Below are 22,320 nucleotides of genomic sequence, written 5' to 3' on the forward strand. Positions count from 1 at the left end.
CAGCCTTGAAATAGTTGCTACAATATAGAAGAAATGATCAAACCCAAGCGCGAATAGTAAAACTACTGCCATGTGGAGACACACATAAAGAGCATTGTTGCAATAAAAACTGGATTTTTTTTTTTCTCTTTTAAACCTTGCACCCCAAGCAAGACCGTCAACTTGCGGTGGTAGCTGGTGAAAACAAGGGCTCAGGACCCTCGGCTCTCACCTTGTACCAGATTTAGTGGCGGATTTATTTTTTTATTTTTTGAAAGGAAGAAAGTCTCTGATTTGATTCCGCACAGTGATTAAACATCTTTGTGCTGTGCGGAGAAGGGTCTCCCAGCCCCTCCCCCTCCAAAAATGGCATCAAAGCAATCAAAATGGTAATGTGGGGTCTGCGGGCCCCTCCCCCCGCGCGAACTCCCCGACTTCGCCGCGCCGGCCCCCCTCCGCCGGGAATGGAAGCTTCCACTCCCCGCACGGGGGCGCGGACCCGCGCGGGCGCGCGCGCAGCCCGGGAAGGGGCGCCGCCGACCCCGACAGAAAGGGGTTAACGCCGGCGTCCCGACCCTCCGGGGCAGCCGAGCGCTCCGACCCCGCGGCCCGAGGGAGCAGCCGTATTTCTTTCCGCACCCCCTCGGCCCCCCTCCGCTCCCGCCCGCCCCCTCCCACCACTTTGCAACTTTAAAGACTCGAGAGGCGCACACGGCGTCAAGTTCTCCCGCGCCAAGAGCGCCGCCTCCCTCGCCACCCCGGCCTCAGCCCCGCTCCCCGAAAATCGCTCCGGGGAGGGGGCGTCGGACGGCGCGGCGCGCGGCGCAGGCGGGGACGGAGGTGGGGGGCGGGAGCTGTCCAAGTTTGGCGCTGCCGGCGCGGCCGGCATTCCGAAGGAAGCGCGATCGATGGCCGCGGGGGCGGCGGGGAGGGGGGCTGGGGGAGGGGGCGCCCCGCCGCCGAGGGCTCGGGACGGCGGGGAGGGGCCGGGAGGCGGGGCCGGGAGGCGGAGGGGGCCGGGGGAGGGGCGGGGCGCCGGCCTCTGTTCGAGGTGCTGAAACCCCGCGCGCGGAGCTCGCGCAACTAAGTCACAATGGACAACTTTTCTCCCCGCAGGGAGCAGGCCGGGGGCGCCGGGCACGCTGCCCGCCGCCGGGAGCTGCTCGCGCCCGCACCCCGAAGTTGGGGCAGACTTGGGGTGTCTTGGGGGGCGCCGTTCTTTTGTTCCCCGCGAGCCAGCGCCAGGTTCCAAGAGAAAAAGTGGAGCCGGGAAGTGGCGGGCAGCGGGGGGGGAGCCCCGGGAACGACCCAGAAAGCGCTTCCAAGGAGTTTGGTGCTCGGGCCCAAAGAGGTCCCTCCCGGCACACTCCCCCCACCCCTGCGCAAGCAGGGGCCCGCTGAGCCGGCAGAAACGACCCCCCTCCAAAACCATGTCCACCACCTCAAAATGGACGCCGGGCTGCGCGCCGCCCCCTAGGTGCTGCTCCGCTCTTTCGGCCGCGGCCGCGTCCCCCCCTTCCCCCCCAGGTCCGGCTCTTTCTTTCCAGAAAAGGGGGGGGGGGCGGGCAACTTTGAGGGTGGGAAACAGACACACTGTGGGGCGTCTGTGCGCGTGGCGCAGAGGCCGGCACTTTTTCAGGTGCGGCCAAAGTGCCCATCGAGCCCTCCCCAAACCCCCCCCCCCAGCGCGGACGGGCGGAGGGGGGCGCAGCGTCCCCGCTTACTTGTTTGTCGCGCAGCGCTGCGAGCCGCGGCTGCCTCTCGTGGAGCTGCTTCTTGAGGTCGCCGTTCTGCGGAAACACGGAGCGAGGACTCAGGCCGGCGCCCCCGGGGTGAGGCGTCCCCCGCGCTCCCCCCCGCCCCCCGGGGCCCAGCCCCCGGCCCCGCCGAGCGCAAGTGTCCCCCGCAGCCGGCCGCGCGGCGGGTGCGGGCCCGGGGGCCGTTTACCTGTGGCTGCCGCCGCATCGGGGCGCTCGGCGGGCGGGCGGGGGCCAGGCCACCGGTGGCGGCGCCCCGAGCGGTCCAAGTTGGGAGGCCGGGGCGAGTGTGCGGGCGAGTGTGCGGACGAGTGTGTGCCGGGGGAGGGGGGAGGAACAAAGAGCCAAGTAAACACGGCGAGTCCGTGTCTAGCAAAGCTCATAAATATTCAAGTCTCGTCCTAATCTCTCCGACACACACGCGCGCACGCCGCAACACCGCTCGGGCTCCGGCCGCCGCTCGCGGGGGCGGCAATCGGCCAAACTACTTTGGCCAAGTGTGCGGGCTGGCGCGGCGGGGCGCGGGCGGGGGTGCCGGGCACACGCCCCCCGCCCCGGGTGCGGGCTCAGAGGGGGGCCCCCTCCCGGCGCCCCGGCCCCGCCGACCGTGCGTCGAGGCGGAGAAAGCACCGGGCGCGGGTCCCGGGCGCCCCCGGACCCCCCAAACCTGCGCGGCGGGTGGCGAGGAGGGGCGCCCGGGGAGGGCGCCGCGGCCGCTGCCGTCACCCCGGGGCGGGCTCCCGGAGGCGCTCCCGCCCCGCGCCCGGGCCGTGCGCACCCGGCGAGGAGGCCGCCCCGGCGCGCGGCCGGGGTCCCGCGCTGCCCCCCGGGCCCCGCCGCCTACCTGGTGGCGCGCGAGTTCGGCGGCGAGCGCCTCGGGCCGGCTCTGCAGCTCCATCCCGGCAACTTGGGCAGCACTTTGCGCTCACTTTGCCCCCGGCTCCCGGCAAGTTGCGCGCGCGGCGGGGGCGGGGAGCGGGCGGGGCGGGCCCGGCCTCCGGGGAGGGGGGGGGGGGGGACCGAGCCCCCTCCCCCACGGCCCGAAGGAGGGGGCGCGCGGCGCGGGGGAAGAAAGGCCGCCGGGCGCCGGGCCGCCAACTCCTCAGGCTGCCCGGCAAGTTGCGCCGGGTCCCCCGGCTGCCCGCGCGGCCCGGCGCATGGCCCCCCGGCGCCCGGAGCCCCGCGCCGCCCCGCCCGCGCCCGCGCGCCCGCGCCGCCGGCAGGGACTATATTTCCTCCGGCGCGCGCCTGGATCTCCCTGGGCCGCGGCAAAGTTGTGCCTCGGCGCGATGCTAATTCGGCAGTGCCCGGATGGAGCGGGCCGGGGGGGCGGGGCCGGGGCCCGCCGCCCGCCCCGCCCCCGCCCCGCCCGCGCCTGCGCACTGCGGCCCGCCGCGGCCCGGCGCCCCGAGCGGAGAACAAAAGTGGCGGCGCGAGCTCGCCCGTCCGGGGGCCGCGCGGCCCGGGGGTGGCGGAGCGCGGGGCCCGCGGGGCCCCCTCGGCGCCTCCCCCGGCCTTGCCCGCGGGAAGCGGGGCGCCCGCCGCCGCCGCCGGGGTGCTGAAGGCTCCTCCCGGCGGAGCCCGTGTCCCCCTTTCTTGCCGCTGCCCCGCGCGTCCTTCCCGGCCCCGTCGCCCGCTCCGGCCGCTCGGCCTCTGCCGCCGGGAGGGTCGCCGGCCCGTGCCCGCCGCCGGACGGCCCCGCGTTGTCGAAGCGCCACGAAAATGGAGCTCTTGACCGCTCTTTTAATGATTTTTTTTTTTTTACACTCTCTATATAACTCTCGATAGATGTCACAGGACTTTTCAAGACTTAAGAATCGCGATCACGCCGGGTCACTGGGACATAAAACAATCCCAACTCCGGCTGCCGAGATCGCGGTTCAGCTCTAGCAGCGCCGCGGCCGGTCGATCGCCCCTCGCCGGGTGGCGTCCTCATCAATTACTGTCGCCGGGCTCGGGGGCGAGCGGCGCCCTGTCGGAATGTTGGAAAGGTGCCGGGGAGAAATGGCGCAGTCGTATTTCAAAGTCAATTTTCAAGCTGATAAATGGCTAGAACTTCCTACGGTGTCCTCCGCCACCCCCACCGCCAAAACGCCCAGAGACGCAGTCAGCCAATGCCCCTTTCCAGGCGCGCACGTCTCCTGCGAGGGTTCCGCGCTCAGCGGAAGTGCTGGCTTTTTTTTTTTTTCCAGGTCGAGACCCCAGAGTTGTTAGGCCCTCTGGTAGAGCATTTGCCGCCAGGGACTTGTGTATTGTCTCTTCGTGTCCCTCAGACACGGGGAGCCCCCTGCCTGCACCAGGCTCTCTGGACCGTCCCTGATGGGGGCTTCGTCGTCCTGTGCGAGTGTTGCACAAGTTCTAAGCAGGTCAGGAGAGGGGAAAGCGGGATGTGTCAAATGAAAAGTGAAAGGATGACTGTGTGCCCAGGAGGCTCTGGCTTCCCCCACTTCTGGGGTCACCCCAACTCAGGAGGGGCTTGGGGCTGGGCTGGAGACCTGGCCTGGAAAAGTGGGCACCCCAGGGACCAGTGTTCAGGCAGCCAGAGAGAGAGCAAGAGAGGATTCCTGCTGTAAGCTCTGTAAATGTCACCAGGTTTTGGGTGAAAATCAGAGTCGTCTCATCTCAGCCATCCATGGTAATTAAATCAACAGAGAGGACGGGCCTGTGGCCAGGGCCCTGGAGGGCAGTAGCTCCTAATGTGGAGAAAGTTCAAGCACTGTTTGCTGGTTCGTGGTCCTTAAACTGGGGCCACTCTAACGATACCTACGCAAGCGTCCCTTCTTTTCCGCCTGCAGTTACCTTCTTTCTCAGGGAGCAAGGAAGGCCAAGGGCAGCTGTGGGCTCTGAGGATGGGGCGACTCCGTGAGGAAAACCAAAGCAGAAGTTCTCAGCAGCTCCCTCGCCGTCCTGCTAGAGGCTGGTTTCCTGCATGCGTCCTGCCCCCCCCCCGCCCCCCGCCGTGCTGTGCCCTCCATCTGGAAGGCCCCTTCTCCGTAACCCACCTTTCCAACATCCTGTTCATCCTCCGAGAGTCACTTCAAGTGCCATCTTCTCTTTGAAACTTTCCCTGATTTCTTTAGGTAAACTCTTGGCTCTGAAGGGCACCAGGCACTGCTTCCACTTTGTGTCTGGTAATAAAGGTAATTGTTTCCTTCCGCACTGGGCTGCGAGCCAGCTCCGAGGATGGCCTGGGGGCAGAGCCCAGTAAGAGAGTGTGGAGGGAAGGGCCTGGTGGAAGGGTGAGAGAGGAGGGGCTGAGTGAGTGAGTGGATGTGAAAGATAGACGTTCTGTTTCTGGAAAGGTGGGCGATAGGTAATGGCCATAGATGTGAGCAGTGACGACAGGTAATCCCAGCATCCCCATCTCCCCTCCCCTGTGTTGAGCTCAGGTGGAAGGGGCCTGGACTGGAGCCTGGAAGCCTGGGCTTGAGATCTGGGTCCACCTGTAACAGCCATATGGCTTAGGTAAATTCTGCCACATCTCCATGCCCCCCCCATTTCTTCAAATATAAAAAGGGAATATATGGAGCCAACGATAGTCACCCCAGATTCTCTCAACCACTCCTACCTCGGCCCTCGGCTGCTTGCTCAGTGGGGAGTGCAAACCAGAGGCCACGGCCGGCCGAGCCGGCCCCTAGCTGAGGGCTGGCCTTGTGCCCGGTCTCCCCAGTGGCTGTCCAGGGGATTGGGTGACACACCTCTGAAACTCAGGGAGGTAGCCGGTACCTGGAGGAATGGCCTTGGACCACGGGAACAGAGTTCAGGGAGTAGCCAGCCACCCAGGCTGTCCCCGAGAGTCCCGTCAGGCTGCCTGGAAGGCGAGCCTCTTAACCGAGCGATGGCCTCGTTTCGGTGGGACGTGGCCGGTTCGGTATTCCATTACTTGATTTTGCTTTTCTCTCTTGCCTGCCTCAGTTCCCTTTCTCCCTCCCCCTTGATGCCCTGGGATTGAGTTTAAGCTTTATTTTACTTCTGTTTTCGAAGGACCTGCAGCCTAACATGAAGGAGAGCGTGGTGGTTTGAAGGTGTGAGAAACATGTTCTTAAACTTACCCCATTCCTGTGGCTGTGAACCCCTTGTGAGAAGGACCTTTAGACGAGGCCACTTCAGATAAGCTGTGGCCCACCTCAGTCAGGGGCCCTTTAAAACCAGAGTGAAACAACAGATAGAGAGAAAGTCACGGGAATCAAGAAGCTGCAGGTCAGTGGAACCCAGAGGAAGAGGGAGAGGCCGGGGGAGGCCGCCATGGGCGCTGCCATGTGACCCGAGGAGCCCAGGACCAAGGGGCGCCGGTCCTTGGGAAGAACGCATCGCCCTGAGGCCGCCTTGAGCTGGACTTTTTCCCAGCCTCAAAACCAGGAGCTAATAAAGCCCCATTGTTTCAGGCAACCCTTTGCAAGGTATTTGCTTTGAGCAGCCAGGAAACTAGAACAACTAGCTGTAGCTATCTTGGCATAGAGTTGGAGGATTAAATGATCAAGCTACAGAAGCCCTCAGTACACTTAAAAGGGGGAAATCTAGGATGTATTTACGTTACTAGAATAAAAACATAAAGATAAAACTGTACGATGTGAACAGTGAAACCTAATGTAAACCAAAAACTACAGTTCATAGTACAATTATAATAATATTCTCTCATCAATTGTGACAAAGATACCACAGTAACACAAGGTGCTGATAATAAGGGCTATACGGGAACTGTATTTCTCTATGACTTTTCTGTAAACCTACAACTTCTCTATTTAAAAAAAAATGTTTATGAAACAAAACTAGTCTTCAATTTCTCCTCCACATGGAAGGTTCAGATAAAAGGCCAACGTAAATCTTGAAAAAAGAATTTCAAAAGCAACTCAATAAGTATTGAATGGGCACTTATGGTGTACAAGGCCCCATGCCAGGTGATGGGTGGCACATGGCATTCAATTAGATGGAACCAGGCCTCAGAAGAGCATGGGTAGTTACAGCTCCAACCCAGATGATGGGGAGAGAAGGAATCATCTCAAAAGGCCCAGCATTAAAAATGGCACAGAGACGTGAGATGAGAAACAGGAGGGCAGGGGTAGCGCCGAGAGCGGCTCATCAGGAAAGTTTGAGCAGAACCTTGCGAGGTTAGTAGCACCATTTGTTCCGTTTGCAAGGCGTACTCTACATACTCTATCTCACTGACCCTCACCTGAGTTCTGGGAAGTAGGTCTGGAACCCCCGTTTTACAGGTCGGAGAACCAATCTTGGGGCGCTGGGCTGCTGGTAGGCCGTGCTGGCTGGGGGTTGCTGGGCAGACGCGCAAACTGAGGTGGAAGAGAACGGAGTCGACGTTTAGGCCCTTCCGTTTTGGGGCCAAGCGACCTTGGGCAGGTTGGCCAAAGGATGGGTTGGTTCCTGCATTGCTTCCTGTGACCACTGTACCAAATGACCACAGATGAGGTGGCCTAGAGCACAGAAGGGTGTTCTCTCACAGCTCTGGAGTCAGAAGCCTGCAATAGGTGTCCTCCTGGGGGAGCCCGCGCCCTGCCTGCCCCCTGGCTCCTGGTGGTCCCTTGGCCATCCTTGTAGACCCATCACTCCGGCTCCGCCATCACGGGGCCTCCTTCCCTCCGTGTCTCTCTGTATCTCTGATTCCACGCCTCTCTCTCCTTATAAGGACACCAGACCTTGGATTTAGGGCTCCGCCGCATCCAGGACGTCCCGCTCTTAATGCGATCCATCTGCAAAGAACTTATTCCCCAAAAAAGCCACATTCCCAGGTTCCAGGTGGACAAGAATTTCGGGGACCCTAGGCCCCCCGTGCAGTGTCCACAGACAGAGATGGGTAGGTAACAGCATAAGTCATGGTCCTGCAGCAGGAGCCTCAGGGGGGCCCGGCGGGAGAGGGGTGGGGCAGGAGGGGGGTGGAGCTCCACCCCCAGGGCTCAGAGGCCAGCGTGCGGCTTGAAATGTGTTCTACGGCGGGGGACCTGCCCAAGGTGCCCGCAGAGGCGCAGGTGACACGGTCAGGACTCTGCGCTGAGCTGACCGGGTGCCAAGGTGACCGGCACAGGGGAAACCAAAGGTGGGGGCCAGCCAGGAGGGGGGGAACCGGGAGGCAGGCGCAGGGGCCACCTCGGCCAAGCACAGAGGCTCACATGGCTGGCGGGAGGTTCAACCATCTGGGTGACTTCTTGGTGGGGTTCCAATTCGGCTTTCCTTTTGGGGTGCTGTTGGGAGCCCAGTTGTTGGGAGCTGCCCTCTGCAGGTGCTGTGGGAGGCACCCTTTATTTCATTTGCTTCTCCGGGTCAAGTGCAGTTCTCCCCACTTGACAGATGAGAGAACTGAGGCTCCGTGGTTCAGGAACGTCCCCGAGCTGCCGGCTATGGACAGGGTGACCACGCGCCGGGGCCCAGGACAGTCCCCTTTTGCTCTCCAGAGTGCCCCAGCTTGGATGATGAATTACATGGTCATTCCAGCTGCGGGCGGAAACGCCCCGCCAGTCTGCCAGACTCCAGAATCTGCCGTGTCCCCAGTACCCCACTCTGTCTTGCCCTGGCACAGTGCCCCTCGGTCCGCAGCCGTGGCTGCAGGTCCTGGGGTGGGGCTGTCTGGAGCCCGGAGCCCTGGTACAGGGGGCTCAGGTCCCACTTCAGTTGAGCTGCAGGGCTGACCGCAGCACCTGGCCACTCTCCTTCCTACAAAGTGGGGTGCAGGCCCCAGCCGACCTGCTCAGAGGCTGGACGGTCTATGTGGGATAATTTGGTCCATCACCAACAGGCCCAGCCCTGGAAGCACAGCTGCCCCTGCACATCTTCTTGGATGCCCCAATCTGAGGCCACCCCCCCCACCCAGGGCTCCCATGTCTCCGCTTCTGGGGCCACCCCCTGCTCTCTCAGGCCCCACCCGTATCACATACACACCCAGCCCCACCTACCTGAATTCATCATCCTGGGGTCCCCTTCCCCGGGGCCACCTCTCAGCTCAGCAGCCCTGTCCCTACCCCTGCCCATTCCAGCACCTCTGAACCTAAATGGCACCAGCCTCCACCTGGCTCGCCGCTTGGTGCATCCTAGGCCAGTGACCCTGCTGACCCTTGAGGGCAGCTGCCACCTGGCCGTTCAGCTCCTTAACCTCACCTGCCCCTCCAAGCCCACGGCGCCGTCACCTCCTGCCTTGGCACATCGTCAGCCTCTCTTGTCCACCCCAATTAAAATTCCCTCTCCTTTCTGACGTTTTCCCCACCTTCCCCGTCAGAAGAGGGGCGGTCCGTGCCACCTGCCGAGGGCTGTGCTCTGCCGGGCACTGTGCCGAGAAGCCCCGCCGCTCCTGTCTTGGACGCCATGCCCATTCTGCCCACCTCTCCCTGCCCTTCCCACGGACTCTTTCACGCTGTAATTGTCTGTTTAAACAACTGGGGGTCACAGCTTAGCTGTCACCAGGACCCCAGCACTTAGCACAACGGTGGGTATGTGCGAGTGATACTGTGTCTTGCATAAAAGAATGGGTGGTGGTTGGAGGCAAATTCTTATAAAGCCCTTTCTCAGAATCGTGGGATGCAAGTGCCAGGGGGGTTCAACGTTTACTCCACCCCGCCCCGCCTTCCCAGCAGGTGGGCAGATGGGCACAGCTTTGAGACCAGGCACCAGGGCCGGCTGCCGGCCCCTCTGCCCAGCTGCTCAGGGTGTCCTGCCTGTGTGCAGGCCCACGGTAACACAGAATTTCTCAGGTTTTAGGAAAGTTGTTCAGTACCTACCAAATAGTCCCTAGTGCAGCAGTTTGATCTTATTTATGAATTCCAGAAAAGGTGTTTGGTTATGTTTGTAAACTGGTCTGTTCCTCTGGGTGTGACACCCTTTGATTGTATTAGATTCAGCTGAGCTGTCTTTGATTAACTTATGTTAAGATTAGGGCTTTGATTTGAACACGTCATTAGGGCGTGCAGGGTTGAGTTCCCACCCCCTTGGTGGGCTGATGAAACAGACTCTCACCTGGCAGTAGATACACAGAGGAAGAGAGAAGGCTCATTAGGCATGGCAGAGGCCCCAGGAAGAGAGATGAGCCTGGAAGTCAACAGCCGACCTTGTGGAGAGACCGGAGCAGCTGAGCCCGGAAAGAGAGGAGCCCCGAGGAGAGAGAGGAGCCTTATGCCAGCCTCCAGCTGAGATCAGAAGAAGCTGGGACCACAGAGCCTACCAAGGGAGAGGAAGGCTGAATCCTCACAGACGTCCCGCCATCTTGCGTCAGCACATGGCAATGGACTTTGGGTGAGGAAGTGCCTCTTATGGTACCTTGAGTTGAGCTCTTTAGGGCCTTGTAACTGCCAGCTTCTACCCCAAATAAATACCCTTTATGAAAGCCAACAGAGTTCTGGTACTTAGCATCAGCACCCCTGAGCCTGACTAGCACAGCTACCATCTCCGATGGGGTTAGGGACTGAGAGTTTGCTTGGGCAGCCATAGACCTGGTGGCTTAAAACAACAGAAACTGATTCTCTCCCAGCTCAGGGGTCCGAAGCGTGAGCTCCAGGTGTCACTGCCCTGAAGTCTGTGAGGAAGAATCTGTTCCCTGCCTCCCTCCTGCCTTCTGGCAACCCATGGTGTCCTCTGTCCCAGTCGTCACGGGGCCCTCTCTGCTCTGTCTTGTCTGTCTGTCTCCAAATCCCTCTTCTTAGAAGAACAGCAGGCAGTCGGAGGAAGGGCCCACCTTGTCGGGGCCTCACCTTGACTTGCCCATGTCCATCTCCATTGACCAATTGCCAAATAAGTTTCCATTCTGAGGCCCTGGGGAGCAGGACTTCACCCTTTTAGGGGACACAGTTGAATCCACCAAGGGGACAGTGCTCAGTGGTCAAACGCCTCACTCTTTCTGCAGCCAAATGGAGGAATGGTCAGGATATGAAGGCTACAGTCACCTCATTTCAGGTCAGGTCAGGATTTGCCACCAAATGCATTTGGACATCAAGCTTATTGGGAAAAACCTTCCAGGGCATTTGGAGTTCAGAATTGCCTGTATCGGGCCGTGGCACGTGCTGCGTGCTTAGCACCGGGTCTGCCACCCTCTCCCCGCTCCTCTGCCCTGTCGCCCTGAGACTGTAACTCGTTCCTTCTGGACGACAGCTCCGGGAGGCCTGGGAGGGCAGTAATTGTTGTGCAACAAGTGGAGAAACTGAGGCGCAGGGACACAAATGAGACCTACCCACCGTCCCCCAGAAAGGACGTGGGGAACCCGGGACTTCTGCCCAGTGGTTTGTTCGCCACAGCACTCAGCCCCACCTAGGATGAGCTCCCAGGGCAAATGCTCACGCGTTTTTTCCCTTTTTCTGAAAGTGCTGTTTTCCTGCCAAGCAAAATGGCCTCCGATAAGGAAGTTCCTCCATTAAGTGGGCGTCCACCTCTGCGCTAAGTTCCCGCGCTTTGCCCCTCCATGGTCAGGAACGTCCCAGCTCACGCCTGACCCAGGCCCCGCTCGGCTCAGAGTGTGGACCAGCTCCGCACGCGTGGCCCGTCCGGAGCAGAGGGCTCGACTTCGTGGCCTGTCGGGGGCTTTTCTCTCTAGGGTGCCCAGCCGCTGGTGGGGGCTGGAGGGTGCTCAGGTCCATTCACTCATTCATTCACTCCTTCATTCATTCACCCAGCCTTCATTAAGCACCGACCCCCACCAGCTCCTGAGCCAGGTGCCTTACCTTGTCTCCTTTTATTAGCTCTTGGTGCTGGGGTCTGATCTGTATCTTGTCCCACGTACCGTGCCTAGAACTACTAACCTCCTTTAGTTTGGACTTTTGGCTAATTTGGGACGGATTCTGCCTCCTTTGCCTGCCACCCCACCCCCTCGCCTCTCTTCTAAAGGAATGCACTTGAGCAGATTTATAAAGGGAAGAAGGCAGGAGGGCCATCAGCGCACCCCGGGATGTCAGAGGGTGAGGGGACGTGGGAAAAGGAAAAGACTGAGGCAGCGGTGAGGACGGGCCGAGCCTGCAGGGGGCCTGCCTCGGCCCACCCTTTTGTGGGGCCCTGGGGCCCCTCTGCCCTGTATCCAGGGGAGGGCCACCCCCTGGGAAGACCCTGCCAGGGAAAGGCCCACGGGAAGACCCGGCGTCTCTCTGCTCAGCCGCGCTGGGGGCCGAGTGCCAAGGGGCAGGGCCTGGTCTCTGAGCAGGGAGGGGCAGGTGCAGTGGGGGCCCCAGCTGCAGACCCGAGCTGCAGGCTCCCTGCACGCTGGAAGGGGAGGGGACCAGGAAGGAACCCCAGGCTGATGGGGCAGCCGTCCCCAGGTGTGCCTGCCCCAGACTGACGGGCATCTCACCATGTCTTCATCGCAGGGAATCTCCGTGCCTCCTACCACCCATGAGGCAGATGTATACTCACTTTTTCTAAAGGATTTTTTAAGGCCCCAAGAAGCTAATCGTTTTTCCAGTGGTATAGACTAGAATCAGGATTCAAACTTGTATTGTCTGATTCCAAAGCCCATGACCTTCCCTCTTACCCTGGCTACCTCCCCTTCTAGAAGGGTGTTCGCCTGGCGTTACTACAAATGTAGGTACTAAAAAGTCTTTTGGGAGGCTGTTTTCTTTTCCCAAATATAGTTTCTTACCTCCCCTGCAAATAACGGGAAGAAACTGAAAGGTGGATTTCCAAACCCCAGGCATGCTCGGGGAAGGCTTTTCTGCACCAGCTCCAGTAGCCCCTTGCAGGCAAGGACCAACGGCGGTCAAGCAAGCCACCAAGCCATACAGCACTGTATTAGAAAGAAAGTTTTAGAGCTCTGCCCCGTGCTCCGTGGGATTTGCCTGCCGGGTGGGGTGATAAGCCCCCATTGCTGGAGATAACTGAGCCAGGCTGGCTATAGAGAGAAACTTCTATGACTTCATGAAAATTTCAGTGTCCTCCTCTGTGACACACAGCCTACCTCCTAAATCCTACAGTTGCAGTTGGAGAGGTGAGATGTGGAGTTATTTATGTGAAAATAATAACAGTAGCAGCAGGCATTTATGTGCTGCTTGCTAGGAGCAGGGCTGTTCTACGTGGTTTCCATCTATTAGCGCGTCTAACCTTTCAATCGTCCCACTTTCTAGCCGAGCAAACCGAGGCCTCGAAGACCAGGTGGTCCCCCAGGCACGCACTGGGAGTGGAAGAGCTGGGCCTCAGCCCTGCCCTTTTTGCAGTGCACCTGAGAGAGAGGTGGAGGGGATCATCCCAAAAGAGTGGAAGGGGCTCCAGCGACAGGGAGCTTCCACGGGTCAGAAGTTGTCCTAGCGCTCAGCCTGCATCGTCTGTTTGAGCCTCACGGCCTTATGGTGGGGTGCTGTTATGATCCCCACTGTACCGTGGAGGAAACTGAGGCACAGGCAGAGGAAGGAGTTCCCCTTGACCACTTGGCTAGTAAGCATTAGAGCCGAGGGCCTAGCCCTGGACGTGCTGCAGAAAAGCAGCTGATTGCAGGCCTCGGGGTGAGAGCTGGTTTTTAAAAAAAAAAAACAGTTTTATTGGGTGTAGCATTTTGATGTCGTTATGAATTCCAAAAATAGGTATTGGGTTACGCTTGTAATCTGATCTGTACCTGGGCATGACTGAGTTATGATTAGGGCGGGGGTGGGGACTCACAGATAAAAGGCATGGTGAAGGACAGATTTGAGAGGTTTTGATGTTGGAGTTGGATGCTGAAGCCTTAAGCTGGAACCCCAGGGAAAGAGACAGAGCCATTTGCCTGATAGTCTACAGCTGACCTTGTGGAGGAAACGGAGGAGCTGAGCCCAGAGGAACCCAGGAAGCCTGAGCCCTTGCAAACATCGGCAGCCGTCTTGCTCCAACACGTGAAAATAGACTTTGGCGAGGGAAGTAACTTATGCTTTATGGCCTGGTGTCTGTAAGCTCCTACCCCAAATAAATACCCTTTATAGAAACCAACCAATTTCTGGTATTTTGCATCAACACTTCTTTGGCTGATGTATTCACAATCGTACGATCTAAAGTACACATTTGCTGGCTTCTGGTAGAATCGCAGAGTTGTGCATTCATCACCGCCATCAGTATAAGACCATTTTCATCACTGCAAGAAGAAAAACCCCCAGCCCTTAGCTGTCACCTCCAAGACCTGATTCTGAGCAGCCACCCAGGGGGCCCCCGGCTCTGCAATGTCTGGTTTTCTAGGGCCTGATGCATGTGGGAACAGAGATGTGGATGGTGAGTAGCCCTTGTGGGGGCCCTCGACTCAGTGCTCAGAGCACTGCATGACATCATAGGCTGGGAGGTGTTGACACGACGCCCCACCTACAGATGAGAAAACTGAAGTGCAGAGCTGCAAAGAAGACACAGTCGCCCAGGCTGTGTGCTGGGAGCCCTGTATTTGAACCCAGGTCCGCTGGATCCCAAAACATCGGTGGATCCCCAAACATCAGAGGTCCAGGAAGAAATGAGGACAGACAAAAGGAAGGCTCTCCTGCGGCTGAGAGGGGTGGGGGCAGATCAGGCCGAAGCATCTAGTGGAGCCCTCAGATCCATGCCGGCGCCTCCCTACACTCCCTGCACTCCCCAGCTCCCTGCCCGGGCGGCTCCCAGGGGAAGGAAGGAGGGAGGCGTGCAGGCCTCTGTCCCTGCCAGGCGGCCGGGGGTCATGCTGGCCGTTGGAGCTGGAAGCTGTGGGCACGAGGCCTGGCAGGTGGCCACGGGCCTGCTGCTTCACCTGGAGCGTCTGGGTTTCCACCTGGATGAAAGAGGGTTGACGTGGCCATCACGGGAGAAAACCAGCAAGGACAGGCCACCCAGAGCGAAGTGCAGTCCCAAGAGCCCGGAATCCCCCCTCTGTGGGGGTGGCAAAGACAATCTACCTGGGGACAGGTAGAGCAGGGAGGCGGGGGTCTTGGGTAGGTTTCACCCAGAAGCAGACCTGGAGGCCAGGATTTTGAGCGAGGAGTAAAGGAGTTTACCTGAAAGGTGCCCCCTCGGGAAGGGAAGGGGGGAGGCCCAAGGTGGGCTGATGAGCAGTTACCACCGCAGGAGCAGGCCGCGGGGTGCTAGGGGCGGCATGGGGCTCCCCTCCTCCAGGAAGAGACCTGGGGCGTTTATCCCCAACCCCACCCACCACAGGTCAAGCACTGTTTTGGGGTGTGGTACCCCTCCAGCCCCTCTGAGCCCGAGGGCCAAGCTTCCTTCCGGGTGGGAGTCGAGGTGCTCCTGATGGGAAACACAGGGTGTGCGGGAGGAGGAGTGTGGAGGGGCCAGGCCTGAGCCGGGAGGAAGGGGGAAGGCACCGGCGCATTTCCGTACATCTGGGCTGTGGGACCGAGGGGAGGTGATGTGCCCCACACATCAGAGGCAGGTGGGGAGGGGCTAGGGCGAAGGCAGGCGCTGGCCCAGTTTGGGGCATCCAGGTCGGGGCTCAGGCAGCAGGTGCAGATTTGGTCTCAAGTTCAAGGTGAACCACTCAATACGGCTCAGCTGTCCCTAACCTGCTGCCATGCATCTGCCTGCCCGTTGACCTCTCAGTGGGCTCTCGATGTCCCTCGTGGAGCCCAGCTCCTGGGTCTGCCTGAGTGGGGCAAGGGCAAGGGCAGCTTAACTGGCTGCGACTGGGGGGCTTTGGAGCCTGGCTCTCTCACCCCCCGGCAGAATGCACTAGAGCAGGCTATGAACTCGGCGTCTCCGCTTCTCACCTGCACGAGGGGGCCTCTCCAATCTGCAGGCGGTTGTGGGCCGCCCACCCTGGGCCAGGGCCCAGAGGCCGTGGGAACACGAGGCGGAGAGAGCAGAGCCCTCCTCTGGGGACCGGCTGGGGGCGTCTTGCTGTAGGTGCTGAAACGGACAGCGCCGGGGAGGCCGGTGGGCCCAGGCCTGCAGCCGCTCGTGGTGGCTCAGCAGGTCTGGGGCAGCCACTGGGTGGAGGTCCTGGTCCCCTGGGCCTTGAAAGGTTGGGGCAGGGACAGGCCAGCCTCGTGGTCACAGGCCAGAGGAGCCGGAGGCCCCTGGAGGCTGGGCCAGTCATCACAGACGGAGGGAGCAGGATTCACGGAGAGGCCCAGGGTGGGACCGACAGCAGGTAACAGGCCAGCAGGTGAGGTGGGGGGGCAGCAGCCAAGCTTCCGGCCTGGGTGACTGGATGGAGAAGCCAGGTGAGTGGGAGAGGAGAGGCTTTGGGGAGATGGTGAGTGTTACTGCCCTGATCTGACGGACATTTGTGAACTGCAGAGAACCAGGTCCCTGAGCTGGCGATAAACTCAGAGCAGGGGGAAGGCAGCTGGGGCCCGCGAGGTCTGCTCAGCCCCCCGCCCACCCCGCCCCACCTTCCCCTTTGTTTTCCTCCTTCTGTCTCCGTCCTCCTATTTGTAGAATTACAAGCCTCCTCTTACTTGTAGAATTTGCCGTCCTTCTCCAAGCCCCGGCGATCGATGCCCTAAATCTCCTTACTTTAGGGACGGTCGGGCTGGACCTGATTCTTCTAGTTAGTGTAACCCCAGTCAGGCCACAGATCCAGGCCTGGCCGGATTTCACCCCTCCTGCCCTCTGGCGGGTGGGGTTAATCAGGAGGGCCAGGGATTGCCGCGGTCCAGCCTCGGTGCCGCCTCGGTCTCCAGCCTTGTTAGTTTTGTCTTTGGCGGCCTGTGTTTGCATAGAAAGTAGAGTTCAAGAATCCATTTGCACATCCAGCACATGTTTTTCCCCTGGTAAGTTGAAAACTTTCAAGGTCTTTTGAAAAAAAAATTCCCTTTTATTCACTACCTGTTTTAGCCGAATGCCAAAGGAGCAGCAGAACCGAGCGGCAGCTTGCTTCCTGCTGGACCTGCCCCAGCCGCCCTGCTTCGTGCCCGACCACACAGATTTCCAATTTAAAGAGCGTTTGTTTGGCACCTTCCATGTGTCGGCACCCACGGGCATTTTAGGTAATGCTAATAATAATTTGCTGATAATACTAATAATAATAGGTAATGCTAATAATAATACTGAATTTGTGTGTGTTAAATGGAGGCTTTGGGCCGAGGGCTTTATCGTGTTATCTCATTTTCATCCACAACCTACAAGGAAGGTGTCATTAACCCGTTATAGAGATGAGGACACTGAGGCCGACATAAATAGGGCGACTTACTCAAGGAAGCAGAGCCGGTAAGTAATCCTTTCCAACCTGTGCGGCATGGGCCCAGTTGTGCCCCCAAGAGACACGGTCAAGCCCTAACCCCCGGCCCCGCGAGTGGGGCCTGACTTGGAAATGGGGTCTTTGGAGAGGTGATTGTTCAGAGGAGGACACCCTGGAGTCGCTGAGCCAGATCCAACGTGGCTGGTGTCCTCATAAGAAGAGGGAAATTGGACCCGACAGACAAGAGAGAGGACGGCCACGGCAAGCTGGAGGCAGACTGGAGGCGAGAAAGGCCAGAACTGCCCGCTGACCCCAGCTGGCGCGGGTAGGGAGGCGCTCCCCTGCAGCCCCAGCAGGGGCGCGGCCCTGCCTGCACCCTGACCGCGGAATCCTGACTCTGGCAGTGGGAGCACATTTCTGTTGTTCTGAGCCACCCAGCCTGGGCACTTGGTCACGGCCGCCCCAGGACACTGAGAATCCGTCTAACACGGGGTCCACTCCTGGTGGGCTGCCCAGCAGCCGGCGGCTGTGCCGGGCTCGCTGACCGAGGGTGACCAGGGGGCAGCACCCTGGCCTGGGAGGCTGGCCTACGGGCTTCTGGCACCCGTTTCCCCACCCTCGGGGGAGGAGAGCAGCAGCATCTTTTAACTCAAGAGGTAGTGTCTGCTGAGCAAAGCAGTGAAGGAGTTAGGGGGTGTTCATAACATTTGCAATAATAAAAGGAAGATCACTGAGATAATGAGGGGTGCTAATTGCAGTAATTACTAATTTACTGGTGAGTTAGAAAAGGATGAAAGGCTTATAAATCAGGAAGAAAAAAGGTAAGTGTTTGAGAAAATGTGTGAATTTAGAGGTTATGACTATCTGCCTGACAGTAGTCAGAGAAGAATTCCAGAACAATTGTGTACCCAAGGATAGTGCCCCTAGGAGAGCTGCTGAGATCAGATTCCTTAAAATCTTAAATAAAAAAAATAAATAAATAAACCAAGATGCCTTGGACCCTGGGATCAGTCTATCCAAGTGCTGTAGGTTGAGTCATGTACCTCAGAGAAAAGCGTGTTCTTACCCCCTGCTGTGGGTGTTAGCCCATTGCAAATAGGACCATTTGGAGATTTTATTTTTAGCTAAGGTGTGGCCCAACAGAATGAGTCTGGGCCTTAATCTTAGTACTGGAGGCTTTACGAAGAGGCAGCCACATGGATGAATGGAAACTGGAAGGCAGTGGAACCCAAAGAGAAAGGAGAGGACATTACCAGGTGGCAGGAAAGTCAAGGAACCCAAGGATTGTCAGCCAGTAAAACACCACGGACTCCAGAAGGGAGCAAGTCTTCTAGATTCTAAACTGTTATTTCAACCAACCCATTGTATGGTATTTGTCATAGCACCTGAAAAACTAAGGCACCAGGGTAAGATGGCAGCAGTTTAGACTTCAGGTCTTCAAAACAGCTATAGCCAGGAGCAGATGCTGGGGGGTGGGGGCTGAGTTGACCATCCCTTTGTTGTTTGATCCCATGTTCCCAGCATGGGACCCAGCACAGAGTGGGTTTTTGTTCTTAGCAGCTGTTGTTTTTGGTAATAGTTGTCAATGAAAATGAGCGCCAAGCCTGGGACATTCCATACAGCCAACCAGTGACTTGGCCACTCAGTCCCTTTAAGATGGGGCCAATGGAGGCTTCTGCTTTGCACACTGGCGTGTGTGTGTTCATTTGTGTGCCTATGAATTCAAATAAGGATTCAACTCAGTACTAAATAAACTGCTAAAAATCAGGAAGCCTCTCAACTAGAGGCTGACTGTTGAATTTCCAGTTAGAAACATGCACTACAAAGTTGTCAAGTCGTAAAGTCTGACAGGTGCTATCATGAGGCTGGAACCAGAACAAGACACAAGAGGCAATGTGGGACATGCGCCATGCCAAACAGCTCTGTATCTTGGTGTAATTAATCCAGCTTCCCCAATAACCTCCTCCAAGTCCACTGAGTCCTAGGGCCTAGGGGATGCCCTTGACCTGCTCAAGAAGTAGCCATATCTGTGCTCTGGAGCCCAGATATTCTTGCAAGTCACAGGAAAAGGACGGGGAGAAGCAGGTCACGTGAACAGGTCCCAGAGAACTCCCCTCCATTATTCTAAACAGTGGAAGCTTCCACTTACCCCTCACCACACCTCCATTCCCACCGCTAGCATGCCCCTCATCTATGGCTGTGCTTTATAACTGCCCAGAGGTGAGTGTGAGCAGCCAGCATGAGCCACCACTGGGTTTGAATCAGGGGCCTCTTCACTCTTCTGTGAAGGCAACTCATGCGTGAGATTAAGGCAGAACCTAAATTTCATCTGGGTGAAAATAAAGGCCAGGTTTTCAAACCCAAGGTTTAAATATTTAATCATCCAAGGTCTTCATAATCATAGTTTGATTCAAGGGAGCAAGTTATTAGTATTGCAGAGAAAAGAGTAAATATGTTCCAATTTATTTGCTGGCTGGTTGGGGCTCCCTGATGGTAGGTCACAGAGAAATGTAATGAAGAGGAAAGCTGCAAGGTGAGTGTTCTATATATGTGACCTCAAGTTCACCTGGAGATGGTGAAGAACCGGTGACTAGTGCCCAGGGTCCAGAGTCCCCTGCCAAGGAGATGCCTCACCTGTGTACCTCAGTTTCCCTAATGCTTGCTCCTCAGCTCATTCACCTGCCCCCAACCCTGGGAAGAACCCGGAGCTGTGACCAGCCCTCTTCCTTTGTCAGTTCCCAAGTCCTAGATCTCCATGGAAGAAGGTAAGCTCCCTTCTCCTCTCCCACTACAGTCAAAGTTGGCACTGGTTGGGAGGAAGCCCTAACAGGATGTCCAGGAGACCTGTGACAGGCCAGAACTGAAAGAGATGTTGGAACCATCTAGCCCAACTCATCGTCTTACAGGCAGAGAGACCAAGGCAGGGTAGTCTCTTCTGTCTCCAGGATTTTCTTTCCTCCAAGATTTTCCCTCTCAGAAGTCCCTGTAACCCATCATGGCTGCCAGAGAGAGGGAGAGAGTTGGGGTGTTTTCCTTGAAGGAAGGAAGGAAGGGGACTCTGTACAGAGAATTCATGATATAAGAGAAAATTTAGGACTAAAAATCAACTCTGGGGAAGTTTCCCACTACTGACAATGTTTCATCCATATTTACAACTACATCTACAACTACATCTGTTTATACCTATGTCAAGGTCTATGTAGATGATTTCTCTCTTCATCTATGTCTACATCTACATCTACATTACATTTACATCTACATCTACATTACATCTATGTCTATGTCTACATCTACATCAACATCTACAGATACATCAGTTCATGCCTACATCTAGGTCCATGTAGATGATCTCTCTCTACATCTCTGTCTATGTCTACATCTACATCTACATTGACATCAACATCTACATCTACATTACATTTACATCTATGTCTATGTCTACATCTTCATCTGTTTATACCTATGTCTAGGTTCATGTAGATGATATCTCTCTACATCTATATCTACGTCTACATCTACATCTACAGCTACATCTGTTTATGCCTACATTTAGGTCCATGGAGATGATCTCTCTCTACATCTGCGTCTATGTTTACATCTACATTTATATCTACATTATATCTGCATTACATCTACATCTGTACTTATATCTATCCTATCTATGTATGTCTATAAATGTATCTATCTACTTCTATATCTATGTCTATATCTATGTCACAATTACATATCTCTATCTAGCTATGTCTATCTATCTAACTTTCTAATACCCAACTGAGTGCTGGTATGAGAATTTACTAGGCTAAATCTATGCTAATTGCTTTACATGCACCATTTCGTTTGACCTTTACCAAATCCCAGGAGATGGCTCTATTTTGATCACCCCCATCTGACAGATGCCTACCTTTAAGGGGGAGGGAGTAGTTTTCCCAGTTGGGGAGGGGGACCAGGGCCCGAACCACCTCCCAGTGGTCCACCCCTAAAACCAGCCGGTGGTGTGCCCGCTACACTCCCAGGAAAGCAGCAGGCCCTTTGCTCCCTTCCTCCCCATTTTGTACATATGGAAGGATACACGTATTTGCAGGAAGAAAACTAAACTGCAAGGGAATACGCCAAGACGCTACTAGTGCCAGCTATGTGGTGGGATCACCTGGAATGTGAATTGTCTTCTTTATTCTTTTCTGGGTTGTAGGAGTTCAAGGACGTCCACTAAATGGCACTGCTCCTTCCACCATCTGAGTTCAGAACCAGTCGAGGGAGAGCCAGAAGTCAGAGAAGAGGGTCAGCTTTGACCCTGAGAAGGTTGCTCGGACCACGTGCCGTGGCAGCAGCACAGACTCCCAGGGCCGCACCCAGAGGTGGACGCGCTGTCCGGCTCAGGTGTGCGGGCACCACCAGCCCCGTGCAGGGCAGGGACAGGCATGCGTCTCCCTGCAGGCGGGAAGGCTCGAGGGAGGGATCCAGGCAGGCCTAACCTTTCAGCCAGGCCCACGCCCTCTGCCCTGGAGACAGGTGGGGTGGGGACGACGCTTTTACCCCAACGTACAATTTTGACATTTAATTCAATAAGCTTGTATCCTTTCCATTCGGAAAAATAAAATAGAACAGAACAAAAAACAAACAATAAAAAAAACTCCTTTGTTCTTGAAAATAGAAAAAGTTAAATAAATAACTAGGGGGGAAATGAAAGCTCTGATCCCCGCCTGCACGTTGGTGAATCAGAGACAGACCCCAGCCTCGCTCTGGCGTGGGGGATGGAGGGTGTCCTGGGAGGCAGAAGGCGCACACACACGCACACACACACGCAAACCCTCTAAACGAGACCTCCATCCAACACAGCAGGGAGGTGGCCAGTGTGGGTGGCTGGGTTTCAGCTGACCCCTCCCCAAGCTGGAAGCACTTCCCTTGAGGCAGGCTCGGGGCTCACCTGTGGGGCAGGCACGTGGCTCACCTATGGGGCAGGTACATGGCTCACCTGTGGGGCAGGCACGGGGCTCACCTGTGGGGCAGGTGCATGGCTCACCTGTGGGGCAGATGCGTGGCTCACCTGTGGGGCAGGCTCGGGGCTCACCTGTGGGGCAGGTGTGTGGCTTATCTCCTCCCCCAGTTAGCACCCCTGAGCTGCCCTGGATCTCCTGCCACGAACGCTCATTTCCCAGCTGGTCCTGGTTGGGTCCCGTGAGGGTGGGGGGCGGTGGGGTCTGGTGTGGCCAGCGCCCTCAGGTATGAAGGTTACCCAGCTGCAGGGAACCCAGAGCCCACCTTACCTCCCTCCCAAAAAGGGTTTAAAAAGGCAAAAAGAGGACAAAAGAGAGTTCTGGAATGTGCACTTCCTTCAGGTGTGCAGTTATGGAGGGGATACTCTAAAGGCCAGAGTTTTTGCTGTTTGAATTGAAAACGAGTAACATCTATTCAGTAACATTCCATTCAGCAGCAAGAAGTTGAGACCAAGAGCCAGTGGGATCAGGTTTTCTTCTGTGAGGGTCCCAGGTAGATGGATTAAAGTTGCGAGGACAGACACATGGTGGCTTTGTGCCTGTGACAGTCCGTGACCTC

General features: G+C 57.3%; 1 protein-coding gene and 1 long non-coding RNA gene across 4 annotated transcripts in view; one reads left to right on the forward strand and one right to left on the reverse strand.

Moving 5' to 3' along the window:
* Positions 1–2,912, reverse strand: part of PHF21B (PHD finger protein 21B) — a 109,965-nt gene extending 107,053 nt beyond the window's left edge. Inside the window, exons 1-2 of one of the 3 annotated variants that reach the window (XM_058308921.2) lie at positions 2,581–2,899; positions 1,704–1,769 (exon numbers count right to left, since the gene is read on the reverse strand). In XM_058308921.2, coding sequence (XP_058164904.1) covers positions 1,704–1,769; positions 2,581–2,634 — 120 coding nt within the window. In that variant the 5' untranslated portion in view covers positions 2,635–2,899. Of the gene's footprint in view, positions 1–1,703; positions 1,770–1,926; positions 2,076–2,580 lie in introns of those variants that run through there. The other 2 variants (XM_058308922.2, XM_058308923.2) reach the window with 2 other exon arrangements.
* LOC131280667 (uncharacterized) lies at positions 1,679–21,412 on the forward strand. The gene is made up of 5 exons (XR_009188384.2): positions 1,679–1,811; positions 16,425–16,576; positions 16,716–16,796; positions 19,438–19,532; positions 20,957–21,412. It is a non-coding gene; the product is annotated as an uncharacterized lncRNA (long non-coding RNA).
* Positions 21,413–22,320: the final 908 nt, after the last annotated feature.

Source organism: Dasypus novemcinctus, chromosome 12, assembly GCF_030445035.2.
Source record: "Dasypus novemcinctus isolate mDasNov1 chromosome 12, mDasNov1.1.hap2, whole genome shotgun sequence".
Classification (NCBI taxonomy): domain Eukaryota; kingdom Metazoa; phylum Chordata; class Mammalia; order Cingulata; family Dasypodidae; genus Dasypus; species Dasypus novemcinctus.